The following is a 16,577-nucleotide window of genomic DNA, read 5'->3' as shown; positions in this document are numbered from 1 at the left end:
ATCATTGACAAGTTCCCCTCTTGTAGTTGTAGGCTGATTTCTAACCTTCCTCATGATCAAGGATACCCCACGAGGTGAGATTTTGCGTGGAGCCCCAGATCTTTGTCGATTGACAGTCATTTTGTACTTCTTCCATTTTCTTACTATGGCACCAACAGTTGTCTCCTTCTCGCCCAGCGTCTTACTGATGGTTTTGTAGCCCATTCCAGCCTTGTGCAGGTGTATGATCTTGTCCCTGACATCCTTAGACAGCTCCTTGCTCTTGGCCATTTTGTAGAGGTTAGAGTCTGACTGATTCACTGAGTCTGTGGACAGGTGTCTTTCATACAGGTGACCATTGCCGACAGCTGTCTGTCATGCAGGTAACGAGTTGATTTGGAGCATCTACCTGGTCTGTAGGGGCCAGATCTCTTACTGGTTGGTGGGGGATCAAATACTTATTTCCCTCTGCAGAATGCAAATAAATTCATATACTTTCCACAATGTGATTTTCCGGATTTAATTTGTGATGTGCTATCTCTCACTGTTACCAATAACCTACCCTTCAATTATGGGCTGCTCATGTCTTTGTCAGTGGGCAAACTTACAAAATCAGCAAGGGATCAAATACTTATTTCCCCCACTGTAAGTATTGCCACACTGGGACAGACCGAAGGTCCATCAAGCCCAGCATCCTGTTTCCAACAGTGGCCAATTCAGGTCACAAGTACCTGACAAGATCCCCAAACAGTACAATACATTTTATACTGCTTATTCGAGAAATAAGCAGTGGATTTTCCCCAAGCCCATTTTAATAATAGTCTATGGACGTTTCCTTTAGGAAGCCATCCAAACCTTTTCTGAACCCCGCTAAGCTAACTGCTTTTACTACATTCTCTGGCAACTAATTCCAGAGTTTAATTACACGTTGAGTGAAGAAATATTTTCTCAGATTCATTTTAAATTTACTACTTTTGTAGTTTCATTACGAGCCCCCAAGTCCTAGTATTTTTGGAAAGAGTAAATAAGCGATTCACGTCCACCCATTCCACTCCACTCATCTTCTGCCCAGTTTGTGGTGACAGCCAAAAAAGCAAACTGGGTGATGGAAATTATTAGGAAAGAGATTGTAAATAAGACCAAGAATACTATATAATGCCTCTGTATCGCTCCATGGTGTGACCTTACCTTGAATATTGCGTTCATTTCTGGTTCAAAGGTTCAAAGAAGAGCGACCAAAATGATAAAGGGGATGGAACTCCTCTCATATAAAGAAAGGCTAAAGAGGTTAGGGCTCTTTAGCTTGGAAAAGAGTTAGCTGAGGTATGATTGAGGTCTACAAAATCCTGAGTGGTGTAGAACTGGTAAAAGTGAATCAATTTTTTTTCTTTCAAAAAGTACAAAGACTAGGGGACACTGAGAGTGTTCAGAAGAGAGAACAGTGTAGTAGGAAGAGACGGCCTCATTGACAGTTATGGAAAACATAGTGGATGAGAAGAGAGATAAAACAGTGGTGGAGAGAGTGCAAGGATCAATAGCCTAATGATTCCTAAATGTATTGGTGACAATTGGATGGGACTGGGGGGGGGAGGGGGTTATTAAATGTGAAAGTTGTCAGTTGATGGTCAGAGTGGGGAAGAACTGAGGTGGAGAAATTGGAGAGTGAGCAGTTGGAGGAGAAGACAAGATCAAGGCAATGGCCATTCTGGTGAGTAGGAGTAGTGACACAGCTGAAGATTGAATGAGGATGTTAAAGTGTGAAACTTAAAGGCATATGAGTTAGAGAGGTCATTAGTATGAGTGTTAAAATCCGCAAGAATGAAGGAAGGAGGTAGGTTTGAGAAAGAAGGAAAGCCAGGAGTCAAGTCAGTGAGAAAGGAAGAAAGAGACTTGTCATGGGATTGATAAAATGACTGCCACTTGAAGAGGTAGTGGAGTGGATTTCAAAGGTAGAAAAACAGTGAGACTGAGGTGGAAGAAGAGGTTGAAATCTACAAGAAGATGAGATTAGCAGCATCTCCATGGCCAACTGGGCCAGGTGTATGTGAGAAAAGGTAACCTCCATGACACAGGGCAGCAACTGAAGAAGAGTCAAGTAAAAACCAAGTCTCAGAGCAAAGCAGATGGAGAGTATTAGAAAGAGGTCATGAATGTAGGCAAGTTTATTGGAGACAGAGTGGACATTCCACAGGGCACAAGAGAAAGGGTGAGAAGGAGGTAGGAGAGGAATAGAAATAAGATTGAAGGAGATGTAGTGTGACCTGCATGGGTAGTGTGAGAGTTTATTTGGAGGACCAGTGTTAGGGTTGGGATTGATATCTCTAGCAAAGAGCAGGAGATGGTTCAAGAGTACAGAGAAGAGTAGGAGAGGCATGATGACAGTGATGAAGATGCGATACCCTCAGACAGAGTGATGCCCTCAGACAGAGTGAAGATGGGAAGAAAATGTTGAAGCTTGAGAGCTGAGAAGAAGGTAGAAGATAAAAGGAATGGTAAGGTGACGGGAGCAGAGAGTGAGCAATATGGAGTTGAGGTATGCAGTGGTTTGAGTTGGGGAAAGAGATTTGGAAAAGTCAGTATCAAGAAGAGAAAGTGTAGTGCAGCCATTGGAAATCCTGTCACAGCATGTGTGGGGTTAGGCAGCCAGTGGGGGTGGACAGCAGGAGCGGAGGTCCTGTGTGGATTGAGGTGGACCTGGGAGTCACCTTGGAGAATGCTGGGAGAAATATGCAGATGGGCTGCAAGACCATTTCAAACAGCTAGTGGGTGGCCGAGCAGGAGCGGGAGCCGTGTGTTGATCAGGGTGGACCCAGGAGTCACCCTGGAGAATGCTGAGAATAATGTGGAGATGGACTGCAAGACCTCTTCAGCATCTGAAACTAGAGTGTAGGGGAAGAACCAAAGAACCACACTACGCCTCCATATATTTTTCAGTTAAATGAAAATGTGATCTACAGCAACAAAGTATCACAATATTATGAATTGCTTAGTTTTTCTATTAATATTTAATAATATGATTATTAAGAACTATAGTCTATGCTTTTAGAGTTACACATCAGTATATAGACATGCATTAACTATGAAACACAGACTCAACGTTTATGTTTTTGAGAAATTGAACAATCTTGTTCTAGTAGTTAATTTTACTCGAGAGGCCCTTTTCCTACTGAGGTAATCCCATTAAACATCAGGTTCATGAGAAGGATTCGTAGGCATGTAACACTTTTCTGTATTACTTAAATTAGGGGAAACTGGTGAACTACTTTATTCCACCCCAGCCCACAGAAGGAAGCAGAATGAAAACAATGAAGATGCAGTTTAAACCAAAAGAAAAAATACAGTACCCTAGTGAGTATTCTCATAGAAGCATAACTTTCAAATCAACAAGCGCTAGTTAACTGAATGCTTTTTAAATGGCTAACTACCTTTGTTAGCATACTCAAACAGCTGCATGAGCTTTTCTTATAAAGGTATGCTCCAAGGTAGATAGATTTAACATGGCAAGCATCAGGAAGAGAAGTCCAGCATGCATCAGTGTATGTTGGAAAATTATGCTTTCATTCTTTCTCTGAGGGAGCAGAAAAGTCTGAGAAGGATGTCTTAGTGTTAAGTCTGCATGTTGGCATTCATTTATGTTTCATAACAAGACAAAAGCATACGTTGCCCTCTGCATGAAAAGTGTTAAACTTTCCTCTGCTGGTGCTTCAGAATATCTGCATTTTCCTTGTGATTTCCCAATATGCTCTGCCAATGTGTATGATCACTACACTCCCTGTTTTATATTTTAGAAATAAAAACAAATTGTATATGACATTTTAAAAGAGGGCAAACCAGTAGTGAGCAAACACGATTACTATGGGCATTTATACAGTTAACCAAAAGAAACATTGCTGGTCTCTCTGTACAGGGTGAGACCAAAAAAAACCCCAAAACCCTAGAGATTTACCTCTAAACAGGGTGAAGTTGCAGACTTTTTAGTGTAACCACCCGACAATTTTTTTCACGCATTCAAAAATGTTTGCACTGTAAAACTACCATTATTATTTTTTGTTTTGGGGGGGGGGGGGAGAAAAGAAAACAAGGTACCAGCTTACTGCTTGTGATATCACAGTGACTTAGACTTTTGTGTGGGGAGCAGTTTTGGAGATCTGTCACAAAATCCACTCAAAGCTGCAATCACCGAACTCAAGGAGGTGCTGATGATGATCTGGAACAGCCTGCCTCAGGGACTGATCAACAAGGGTATAAGAACTTTCCAAAGCGACAAAAGGCCTGTGTTAAAAGCTGGGGCTGGACACTTTGTGCATTCACAGTGACTGCCAAATTCTGACACATTGTTAATTGTATTGTTTGAATGATGTTATTTTACTGTGTTTTAGCTCAAACATTTTTAACAAGCAAAAATTACTAGGTAGGAAAGTGTCAGTAACATCAGCATAGCTTAAAATAATTAAATGTTTAATAATAATACTTAAGTATGATGACTAAATAAGTTGTAAAATTTCTCATTGAAATTCAAAGTGGCTGCTGAGAAAATGGCAATAAAATCTAGGAGGTTACTTATTTTTGCCTCATTCTGTTTACTTAAAATATGACAGATCTGTCTTTGACATTGTAATATGTTTTTACCCAGGATATTACTTTTCACTTTCAATATTACAAAATATTTCTAATTAGAATTTACGTAATGTGTCAAGGACTTATGAAGCTTATGCACATCACTTGATAGTAACATGTCAAGGATTTATGAAGCTTATGCATGTTACTATCAAGTGTTTTCTGTTATTTCTTATCAGCTCAGAATTATTTCCAGTTTATTACCAATCCAGGCTTTGTGCATTAGAATCCCTTCCCTTTATTTAAAAAAAAAAAAATATATATATATATATATATATACCTCCCACCTTTCTTTAACATTTATTTATTTTGCTATGCCGTCGCTTATTGCCAAGCAAATCAGAACGGTTTACAGAGCAAATCATACAGTAAAATCTTAATTAAATTAAATTGGGAATGTCATTAAAGATTGGAAAAAACAAACAAATCATCCACTCTGGAGAACAACAAAAACAGTCAACTCACAAGCCAATCATACATAATATTTATTTATTTATTTGCTGCATTTGTATCCCACATTTTCCCACCTCTTTGCAGGCTCAATGTGGCTTACATTATGCCGCAATGGCAATCGCCATTAACGGAATGAGAAGAACAGAGTATTATTACAATTAAGGTACATAAGATTTCAAGAAAATTGGAAGTAAAGAAATACATATTAGATATGTAAAATGTAGGATAAATAATATAATACACAAACCTCTTTCCAATAAGCTAGGAACCTGTGTGGCCTATCCACTATAATACAGTAACTTTAGATAACGAAAGCTAATTGATAATTTGTTTTCAGTGCTGTACGAAAAAGGGCATATGATTTTTTTAAATCTAATCGATTGTGGTAAGGAATTGCACAATGCAGGAGATAGAAAATAAAAAGCAGATGTGCGGGTTGATTCCCACCTGGCTCTGGATGGTGGGGGTAAGACCAGTCTATTGTCTGTTAAAGAGCGAAGAGTACAAGCAGGTGTATATGAAATAGTCAAAGCTGCATGATAAGTTGGAGTAATATTGTGAAGTGCCTTATGTGTCAGAGTAAGGACCTTAAATTTCAATCTAAATTTGTCAGGAATCCAGTGGAGAAGTTGTTGGAAATGGTTGACCTTATCATACCTTGAAACCTGGCAGATGACACGGACCACAGAATTCTGAATAGTTTGACATTGTTTCAAATTAGCTTTTGTAATACCAGCATAGATACTAATTGCAGTAATCATAGCGTGTTGTAATATAGGCATATGACAGAATCCATAAGGACTCTTGATCTATTGTTTCTGAGTGAATGTAGCAGTCGAAGATAATAAAATGATTTTTTTTCACAACTTCTAAGCAAGTTACATTGTTATATCTAGTTATATTTTTAACAGATATAGAGATCGATTTACTTAAGAAAGGTTTATCATTTGTGCTGTCTCCAAAATACGATCCATTGCAAACAAGAATCGATATGTTCTGGTTTAACAGGAAGTTCAACTCATATGTGTTTTTGCTGACAAGATAGAACATGCAAGTGATTAGTCTAGTTTGAAAAATAATTCGCAGTGGCTACCACCGGGACCTCCAGATCCCTATTATTTCCACTTTTTATAAAAGAGATTTATGAGCTAGAAGAAAGTACATAAGCATAAGTACATAAGCACTGCCACGCTGGGAAAAGACCAAAGGTCCATCAAGCCCAGCACTCTGTCTCCAACAGCAGCCAATCCTGGCCCCAAGAACCTGGCAAAACCCCCAAATTTAATAATGATCAATGGACTTTTACTTCAGGAATCTGTCCAGACCCCCTTTAAACTCAGCAAGGCCAGCTGCCGTTACTACCTTCTCTGGCAATGAGTTCCAGAGTCTAACTACGCGCTGAGTAAAGAAAACTTTCTCCGATTTGTTTTAAATTACCACATTCTGGGCTGCTGGTTGGGAGGCGGGGCTAGTGCTGGGCAGACTTATATGGTCTGTGCCCTGAAAAAGACAGATACAAATCAAGGTAAGGTATACACAAAAAGTAGCACATATGAGTTATCTTGTTGGGCAGACTGGATGGACCATGCAGGTGTTTTTCTGTAGTCATCTACTATGTTACTATCCAGCTTATAATCGAAAGTGATCGCCGGCCATCTTCTGACACAAATCGGGAGATGGCCGGCGATTTTTTAAAAGCGGCGAAATCGGTATAATCGAAAGTGGCATTTGTGACTGCATCGCCGCTTTCCCGTCGCTTCACCTGCGAAAGTTCAAGGGGGCGTGTCAGTAGATTAGTGAAGGCGGGGCATGGGCGTGACTACCAGATGGCTGGCTTTCGCCGATAATGGAAAAACAAAAGCGGCGTTAAGCAGTATTTCGCCGGCTTTACTTGGTCCTTTTATTTTCACGACCAAGCCTGAAAAAGGTGCCCCAACTGACCAGATGACCACTGGAGGGAATGGGGGATGACCTCCCCATACTCCCCCAGTGGTCACCAATCCCCTTCCAAACTAAAAAAATAAAAAGGAAGAAGCTCTGTTTTTTTGGAATGGTAGGACATTTATGCAACATTATCAGGCAAATAGACAGACTTTGCAGTTTGATTTTCAGAGTTCTTGCACAGAAGAGATCTAATTGGAATCAGCATAAAGATGTGACTGGAGTTCATGGGAGGAAATTAAAGTACAAAGGAAAACTGGATAGAGAGAGAAGAGAATCCAGATATACACACACACACTTACGTTAGAGCACTGAAAGTACTAGAAAGTTTAATTGCCATGCTGCATGGTTACATGATTCTCATGTATGAGTACTGAACTGCTGTTTTCAGAGAACACGTGTTTCAGGTAAGCAGCTTCTCTTTATTGTCAGCAACAATTAGATTACATCTTTTAGGATACGTCTAGGTGATGATTGAGTATGTTGATGACCATTTAGTGTGTGTTTCAAGTAATCGAGGCTTTGCTTGTTCATTTTGTTTTGTGTTTCTTGTAGGCTTACGGGCGATGATACTGTCAGCAATAAAGGAAATAAATACGAAGAAGGGAGCATCTATCTTTGCCATTTTTAAGCATGTCAGTGCCATGTACAGGTATGATGTACAAAGGAACCGGAGGCTTCTGAAAAAGGCTTTGGAAAAATTAATCACAGAGCATGTTTTGGAGCAGGTGAAAGGTCATGGTTTGGCTGGCTCTTTCAGGCTGGGAAAGAATTACAAGGAAAAGAAGTATGACCTAGAAAAAAAACAGGTAAATAATCCGAACAGTTTACTTTAGCATTTCTCTTATAAGAAGAGCTATGCATGTTATTGGAGAGCTCAGAGCTTTGAAAAAAAGCTTTTGTGCATGCAGTTATCTATAATAGGCCTTACCATAATTAGTCGGTTTCCAGGATATCTACAATTAATATGCATGAGATAAATTTGCATACTCTGGATGTTCATTTATATTAGGGTTGTTGATTAAACACATTAACTAAAGCAATTAATGTGTTAATTTCCTGTGTACCTCTGACCTCCAAACTCCACCACCCCCACCCTCAGCTTCTTTCCAGTTTTGCTCTCCCTTCCCTCCTCCCCCTCTGGCCATTTGAAAACTTGTCTGTGTTGCAGGCAGTGCCTGCAGTGCCACAAGGTGTCCCCGCCAGCCCTGAGAGTCTTCTTGCAGCCGCCTCCTCTGGTGCAACTTCATGTTTCTGTGAGGCTGGAAGGCTCTCGGGGCCAGTGGAGGAAACCTGCTTGCATTGTAGGCACTTCCTTGGATAAAGAAGTTTTAAAAGAATGGCCAGAGGGGGAGGAGAGAAGGGAGAGAACTGCCAGGTTACCTTGGGGGGGGGGGGGGGGGGGGGGGGGGGGAGGTGTAAGTACAGTTAATGCAAGATTTATTTTTTGACTCATGAAATTAATCACCATTAAACATTTTAATTGTCCATCAGGCCAACATTATGTGCAAATTTGTCATGCGCACACACATATATGTTCAGAAAACTGAACTGGGATTGGTGTCCCAGAACAATTATGGGATGTAGAGGCTGAACTCTGAATCAAATTTGTAGTTACAAAATTGACTTTTTTTTCTCTGCACAGTTCTGTTCTATCTTCTTTGCTGGACTGGAGCTTAGGGTATTATAACAACATTTGTGGCGAGGTTGATGCAAATTTCAGAGAAAACATGCGGATCGTTCCATGCCAAGTGGTCTAAAATTAAAAAAGGTTCCCACCATCATTTCTCCAATTTTGTTCAAATTTTATCTGTTGCTCAAGTCAGGTGTTAAACGAAGTTTCCCAAAATTTGGCAAATCTAGACCCCCTTTTCTGAAAGGTTGTCAGTCCATGAGCGCGCAACATTTACCAAAATGCCATTTTTAGGGTCTAATAAAATCCAAACACATTTATAAGAATGGCTAAAAAATTCAAATCCTATACAGTTTTTGATGCTAATTCCGATGAAATACATTTTAACATTATGGGTGCAAAATCCAGTCAAACAAGTTGACTCAAAGTGTGCATCAAAATTGGTCGCGACTCATCGGAACATATTTGGACCAATATTCAGACCGCAACAACTTCTATGCAAACAAAGATACGGACTTGAAATTTTGAACAAGCATTATGCTTGTGCTGGACGTAATACTGCCAGATTTGCAACTAATCAGCATCTATAACCGCCCTGCAGGATCTCTTCAAATTTGGCACTATCAGCGAAAATGGTAAAATGTACCAAAGTTCAAAGCCAATTACTAAAAAAGAGTCTGCCTGAATCAGCTTGTAAACAGTATCATCTGAAAGAGAAAATTGTGCTCTACAGTACTGATACGTTTTTGTTTTGCAATGCCACCATTAAGTAGTGTTAGGTGCCGGTCGATGGTAACTCCGAGAATTTTGAGGGTGTCTGCGATTGGAAGGTTCAGGTTTGGTGTGTTAATGGCGGTGAATTTGTTCTTGTTATGTTGAGAGGTGAGTATTAGGCATTGAGTTTTTTCTGCATTGAGTTTCAGCCGAAATGCGTCCGCCCATGAATGCATGATCTGGAGAATTTGGTTTACGTCATTGGAAACTTCCGTTAGATCTTGATTGAATGGGATGTAGATCGTTACATCATCTGTGTATATGTATGGGTTGAGGTTTTGGTCTGATAATAGCTTAGCCAAGGGGTATCATCATTAAGTTGAATAGAGTCGGCGAAAGGGGAGAGATCCCTGTGGGACTCCGCATTCTGGTATCCATGGGGCTGAGGTAGTCAAGTTAGTTGTCACTTGGTATGATCATGTGGTTAGGAATCCCTTAAACCAGTTTAGAACGTTACCTCCAATTCCAAAGTAGTCAAGGATGTGTAGTAGTATTCCATGATCAACCATGTTGAAAGCGCTTGACATATCGAATTGGAGAAGAAGTATGTTCTTTCCAGATGCAATCATTTGTTTGAATTTGGTCATGAGGGTAACTAGTACTGTTTCAGTACTGTGGTTAGATCGAAATCCTGACTGAGAGTCGTGGAGTATTGAGAATTTATTTAAATAGTTTGTGAGTTGTTTGGTCAGCAATCCTTCTGTTAGTTTGGTTATTAAGGGAATGGATGCTACTGGTCTGTAGTTGGTTAGTTCACTGGCACTTTTCTTTGCATCTTTGGGTATGGGGGTGAGTCTGGTGAAGTGTTCGAACTAAGACAATTTTCAAACTGTAAAAGTGCTGACATTCTATACAGGGAATTTGCCCATGTGGACTTGTTTGTGTTGGAAAAAGCATAAGACTACTAAAAGACTGATTGAGCATAAAAGTGCAATTAAATGCAGAACATCAGAGAAACCTCTGGTGCAACACTCGTTATGTTTGAACCATTCTTTTGAGGACTACAGGCTCCTGGTCCTGACTAAGCCCAAATTAAACTGGGGCGAGAGCAAACTGGATGCTGTCCTGTTAAAGTTTGAACAAAGGATGATTTTCAGATTCTATACTGTGCACCCAAAGAATCTAAACCAAGAATTAGTTTTTTGTCTGTAGTTATATAATGGGCACTTGATCATACGTACTAACTGTATCCAGTTGAAGAAATATGATGATTTCAGATATTTATCTCAATGGTTCTACCAGTACAGAGTCTTTTTATCCTTATGGCTTTGGTTTATTTTACTTCTATTGACTTTTTAATAAGTGCTCAGTCTCATCATGAGTACTGTAAGCTGCATGGGCATACTGTGCATTTAAAGCAGTTTTAATTGGATTTTTTTATATGTTCCAACTTTGGATTTTTTGGTATCATTTTGAAAGCCAAGGTTACGCCTTTATGAATATATCATTTTTTTTTAAATGATTGTTTTTTTTTGTATGTTTTTTTTATTTTAAAGATCTCTTCTAAACATAAAGAACTCAACCACTCGTAAATAAAGAATCACTTTCTATACATTAGTGTGGTTATGACACTGTGCTAAATGAGCTGCAACCTCTTTATGCAACTCTCAAACTACTAAGAAGGAAGCAGTGTACTTCGGAGGAAAAAGCCTCTGTATGTCTGTAGTCAAGATTTACTTTTCACTTTGACTTACCAGAACCACAAGTCTTCATCGCTACAAAAAACCTCCAGCGCTTGCATTGTTTTATTTCTCTTCTTCGTTATGGTTACTACTCTTTATTTTTTTGCTTTTATATTTAAAATGTATAGCACTTATCTTCTAAATCCACATCTGATGGGGTCCCGTTTCGCCATCTGAATCTTCGGGGTTTATCAAGGAATGTTACGTGCCATACTCCTGAAATCTAAAAATCAATCAGTCAATTAATTAATTTATTTATTTATTGCATTTGTATCCCACATTTTCCCACCTCTTTGCAGGCTCAATGTGGCTTACAATACATCATGGATAGTGGAAATAAGAAGAGAATCGACATTTGGTATTACAGAAGGATTTTGGGTTGCATGGTAATGGAATACATGATAGTAATATAACAGAAGGCATTATTAAACATTTCTGGATATATGTGGGGAGTTTCACATGTGTTGATCTTTGTGGTATATCTTGTCAAAGAGATGGGTCTTCAGTAGTTTGCGGAAGTTGGTCAGTTCATAGATCGCTTTTAGGTTGCGTGGCAGCGCGTTCCAGAATTGCGTGCTCATATAGGAAAAGGTTGATGCGTACATTAGTTTGTATTTTAAACCTTTGCAATTGGGGAAATGAAGATTAAGGAATATGCGAGTTGATTTTTTAGCATTCCTGGGTGGTAGGTCTATCAGGTCTGACATATAGGCTGGGGCATCGCCATAGATGATTTTGTGAACTAGGGTGCATACTTTGAACGTGATGTGGAGGGATTTTGCACTTTCGTATTTTGATTTTCCAAATATGAGTCTGGCTGCTGTGTTCTGGGCTGTTTGGAGTTTTTTGAGTATTTGCTCTTTGCAGCCAGCGTAGAGTGAGTTGCAGTAGTCTAGATGACTGAGTACTAATGATTGTACCAGATTATGGAAGAATGGTCTTAATCTTTTTAATTTCCACATTGAGTGGAACATCTTTTTGATTGTGTTTTTCGCATGATTCTCAAGTGTTAGGTGCCGATCAATGGTAACTCCAAGAATTTTTAGGGTTTCCGAAATTGGTAGATTTAGTTTTGGTGTGTTGATGGTGATAAAATTGTTCGTATTGTGTTGAGAGGTGAGTATTAGGCATTGGGTTTTTTCTGCATTAAGTTTCAATTGAAATGCATCTGCCCAGGAGTGCATGATATGTAGACTTTGGTTGATTTCATTGGAAATTTCTTTTTGGTCTTGTTTGAATGGGATGTAGATCGTTACATCATCAGCATATATGTATGGGTTGAGGTTTTGGTTTGATAGTAGTTTGGCCAAGGGTATCATCATTAGGTTGAGTATGGTCGGTGAAAGGGGGGATCCCTGTGGAACTCCACATTCAGGTGTCCATGTGGCTGATGTAATCGAGTTTGATGTCACTTGATATGAGCGTGTGGTTAGGAATCCCTTAAACCAATTAAGAACATTGCCTCCAATACCGAAGTATTCAAGGATGTGTAGTAGAATTCTATGATCAACCATGTCGAAGGCACTTGACATGTCGAATTGTAGAAGTAGTATGTTCTTGCCGGTTGCAATCATTTGTTTGAATTTAGTCATGAGCGTACCTAGTACTGTTTCAGTACTGTGATTAGAACGAAATCCTGACTGGGAGTCGTGTAGTATTGAGAACTTGTTTAGATAGTTTGTGAGTTGTTTGGTCACCATCCCTTCTGTTATTTTGGTTATTAAGGGAATGGATGCTACTGATCTATAGTTGGTTAATTCACTCGCATTTTTCTTTGCGTCTTTGGGTATGGGGGTGAGTAGAATGTTTCCTTTCTCCTTTGGGAAGAGTCCATGTTGTAGCATAAAATTCACGTGTATCGTTAGGTCTGTTATAAATTGTTGAGGGGCCGATTTCATAAGGTTATTTGGGCATATATCTAGTTTGCAATGAGATTTGGCGAATCTTTTAAGCGTTTGGGAGATGAGATCTTCCGATAGTATCTCAAATTCAGTCCAAGTCCTATCTGCTGGGTATACTCCAGGGTCTGGGTCTAGACAATCTAGGAGTGTAGCGTATTCGATGCGGCTGACAGGTATTTTAAGTCGCAGTTGTTCGATTTTCTCTTTGAAGTACTTCGCGAGGTTGTCAGCTCCTGGTGTGTCTTTGCTGTTGTTCGTGACTGGTGTGGTGTCTAGTAGTTTGTTCACGAGTTGGATGAGTTTGTGTATGTCCTTGTAGTTTGGTCCAATTTCAGTTTTGTAGTATAGTCTTTTGATTTGTCTTATGGTGTATTTATATTTTCTTCGGAGTTGTTTCCAAGCGTTAAGTGTGGGATTGTCTTTCTTTTTATTCCACGTACGTTCTAATTTCCTAACTTGTGTTTTGAGTTTTTTCAGTTCCTCGTTGAACCATGGTATTGAGTTCTTTCTGTGCGAGGTTCTGGTTTGAGTTGGGGCAATGTTGTCTAATATTGTTCTGCATCTATCGAACCATTCTAGGAGGAATTGGGTTGTGTCTGCCTTTGTTGCCCATCCGTTATAGTAGATTTGTTGCCAGAATATTACTGGGTCTATTTTTCCTCTCGTGGTGTAGGTTGTTCATGCTTGTTTTTTAATTGTGGTTTTCGTTCGCCATTGGAGGGAGATGTATGCTTTGTAGTGGTCTGACCACGGTGTGGGTATCCATTTTGTATCTACTAGTTTAAGATTTAAGTCTGGATCGAATTTATATGTGATAATGCCTAGTGTGCGTCCTTTAGTGTGTGTTGGTTGTGCGTTTGGTACGTGAAGATCCCATAATTGTAGGAATTCTTTGCATTCTTGGGTGCTTGTTGAGGTACAAACTCATGTATGGTGAGATTGCAATGCTCTACCAATGGAGATCCTATTTGTGAGCTCTTGATGCAGGATTTATGTTCTAACAGTCTAGTATGTAATCTTCATGTAGTTTTTCCAACATGTATTTTATTACAAAGGCATTGTAAAATATATACCACAAAGTCCGAAAAACAATTCGTCCTGGATCTGATGACATATTTTTGTTGATCAATAGGATTTGTGAATTCTTCACATTCAATAGTGATTTTACATGTGCTGCATCCTCCACATTTAAAATATACTCGAGGTCACAAATAGGATCTCCATTGGTAGCGCATTGCAATCTCACCAAACATGAGTGTTCAGTTTCGTTGTTTTGTGATTGACAAAGTCAAGATTAACCCAAGAGGTGGTGATCAGGCGATGGTGTCTTCTTCAGCTTGAATCACAGTGGATATTCAAATTACAAGCTTTGGAAACTAATGCTTTGAACACAGCAATACAATGGGCAGTATTTCTTTAAAAATTGAGCATCTTCCCTGTGACAGCTGACGTCATGATTGAACAAGCGTCCTTTTAAATATGGGCGCTATGTTTAGGATACCGGTAGTATTGAACCAGCGAGAAAGAAGAATACTATTATTGTTTTAAATTTTGAAATACCGTAAAGATGTTAAGCGCCATGATACTGGGGAAGTTCTTGGAGGGTTTTTTTTTTTTAAGTTTTTGAAATGAATTCCAGTGATGCAATTCTCATTGGATTAGTGTCCTTTTAAATATGGGTGCTATGTTTAGACACCGGGATCACTAAACCAGCGAGAAGGAAGAACACCAAGTTTGAATATGTAAGTTGTTGCTAAAGTTTCAACTCTGTTAAGATGTTAAGCTTGTGGTGATGTGAATTGCTAACACGATAAGGGTATGTAACTTGTTTGGGTTCCCGCATACATTTTATTGTTTATTAGTGTATCATTTCACTTTGCACATTTATTTGAATCCTGCATTTTTATGACATTTATTTACTTATTTACGTATTTAACTGTTACTGATTGTCTTTATGCTGATTTCTAGTATTAGTTAGTTTACTATGCTTTTTAATTACATGATTTTATAGTTCAGTATGGTCTTATTCATATATTGGTTTTGTTTGTTCTAATAGTACGTTTTAGCTCCTGAAGCAGCCCTCGCTGGGCGAAACATGGCCATGTCAGGCATTCCTTTGAATCAATTTATTTGTTAATAAACTTTCCTGTTTTTTAAACTATCATGTCTGCCCCTATATTTTCATTTCTTTTGTACCTAGGTGAATTCACATTTTTATTATAATAGTAAGTATAAAATACTTGTGAGAAAGCTGCTGTTGAATGATATAAGGATGTGAAACACTGGTACAGTAGTTTTTTTTTCCTTCTTTACTTGATGAATTCTATGAAGATTGGCAATTGATGTATTAAAGTGTAGGTTGCAGTACATCAAAGGAGAAAGTGTAAAATAGGGTTTGGTAAATGACAAAAGTACTATGATATACAATCTCCAGGCTTTTGTTTCATTACCAGGTATGGGCTATGAAATTTCACAGCCCCAAAATAATAGTAAACTGTGGCATTTTGTATTTCAGCTGCTAGAGAAATGAGAAAACAAAAATGAATTCATTTATTGACTTATGAGCAACGTCCAATTTTTCCCTTAACAGATAAGACCCCCCCCCCCCCCCCCCCCATTTTGTTAATTTCTTACTGCTAGCACAGAGTCAGGCCCTAGTTTAAAGTTTTTTTTTATGTACACAGACTTTTAATAAAAAAAAGGCTGTTTTGATTCCAATTAAGTTATGTTTTCACAGATGTCAAGGAAGTCAGCAAAGACTTGTGGAAAAAGTAATTGTGATGAACACAAAGACTCCGATAGTGGTGATGCTTCTTTGGAAAATGTCCCTGAAGTAGCCCAGCACAAGGACATCACAGTGGAGGACCATGACTATTGCATGACCAACAGTCATAACAGTAAAGAAGCTGAAAATAACGCTAGAAAAGAAATTGATGAAGAGCTCCATAATAGAACAAAATGTGTAGACTCTGTGGACTTGCTAGAAAACACTCTCCCCTCTTCCTGTGGCAGCCTGAATCAACCCATGATAGATTTTGCACAAAATGTGGCTGATGCTGAAATGAAAGTAGATGACACTGCAAAGACCCAACTATCATGTTCTCAGGAATGCCTCGTGAAGCCCAGTTCCATTTTCCCCTTTAATACTTCTGAATATCGCTTTGAATGCATCTGCGGTGAGCTGGGTCTGATGGACTGCAAAGCCCGTGTGCAGTGCTTAAAGTGTCACCTGTGGCAGCATGCGGAATGTGTGAACTATAAGGAAGAGAATCTGAAGGTCAAACCCTTTTATTGCCCACATTGCCTTGTGGCCATGAAGCCAGTTTCCACAGGGGCAACATTGATCATCTCTCCAAGTTCCATCTGCCACCAATGGGTGGATGAGATTAATAGGCATGTGAGGTCTTCATCTCTTCGGGTACTGGTGAGAAGCTTTTAAGATTTTAAAAAATGAAAATAGCCTGTTCCCCCTCATTAGTCTGTTACCAAAACATAGCATACTTGCTTCCACAAAGATTGGGGCTATACGTAGAGGCTGACCAAAATTGCTTTTTTTCAGTTTTGGCTGAAACTAAAACTGTCACCGAAACTGTCTGA

At 39.2% G+C, this 16,577-nt stretch overlaps 1 protein-coding gene across 1 annotated transcript in view; it reads left to right on the top strand.

Annotated features, from left to right (window-relative positions):
• Positions 1 to 16,577, top strand: part of SHPRH (SNF2 histone linker PHD RING helicase) — a 331,612-nt gene that overhangs the window by 60,243 nt on the left and 254,792 nt on the right. Inside the window, 3 exon segments of the mRNA XM_030194974.1 lie at positions 3,225 to 3,327; positions 7,546 to 7,799; positions 15,718 to 16,404. Of these exon segments, the coding sequence (XP_030050834.1) occupies positions 3,225 to 3,327; positions 7,546 to 7,799; positions 15,718 to 16,404 (1,044 nt within the window).

This window comes from Microcaecilia unicolor, chromosome 3, assembly GCF_901765095.1.
Source record: "Microcaecilia unicolor chromosome 3, aMicUni1.1, whole genome shotgun sequence".
Classification (NCBI taxonomy): Eukaryota; Metazoa; Chordata; class Amphibia; order Gymnophiona; family Siphonopidae; genus Microcaecilia; species Microcaecilia unicolor.
This window is presented reverse-complemented; position numbering and strand designations above follow the sequence as displayed.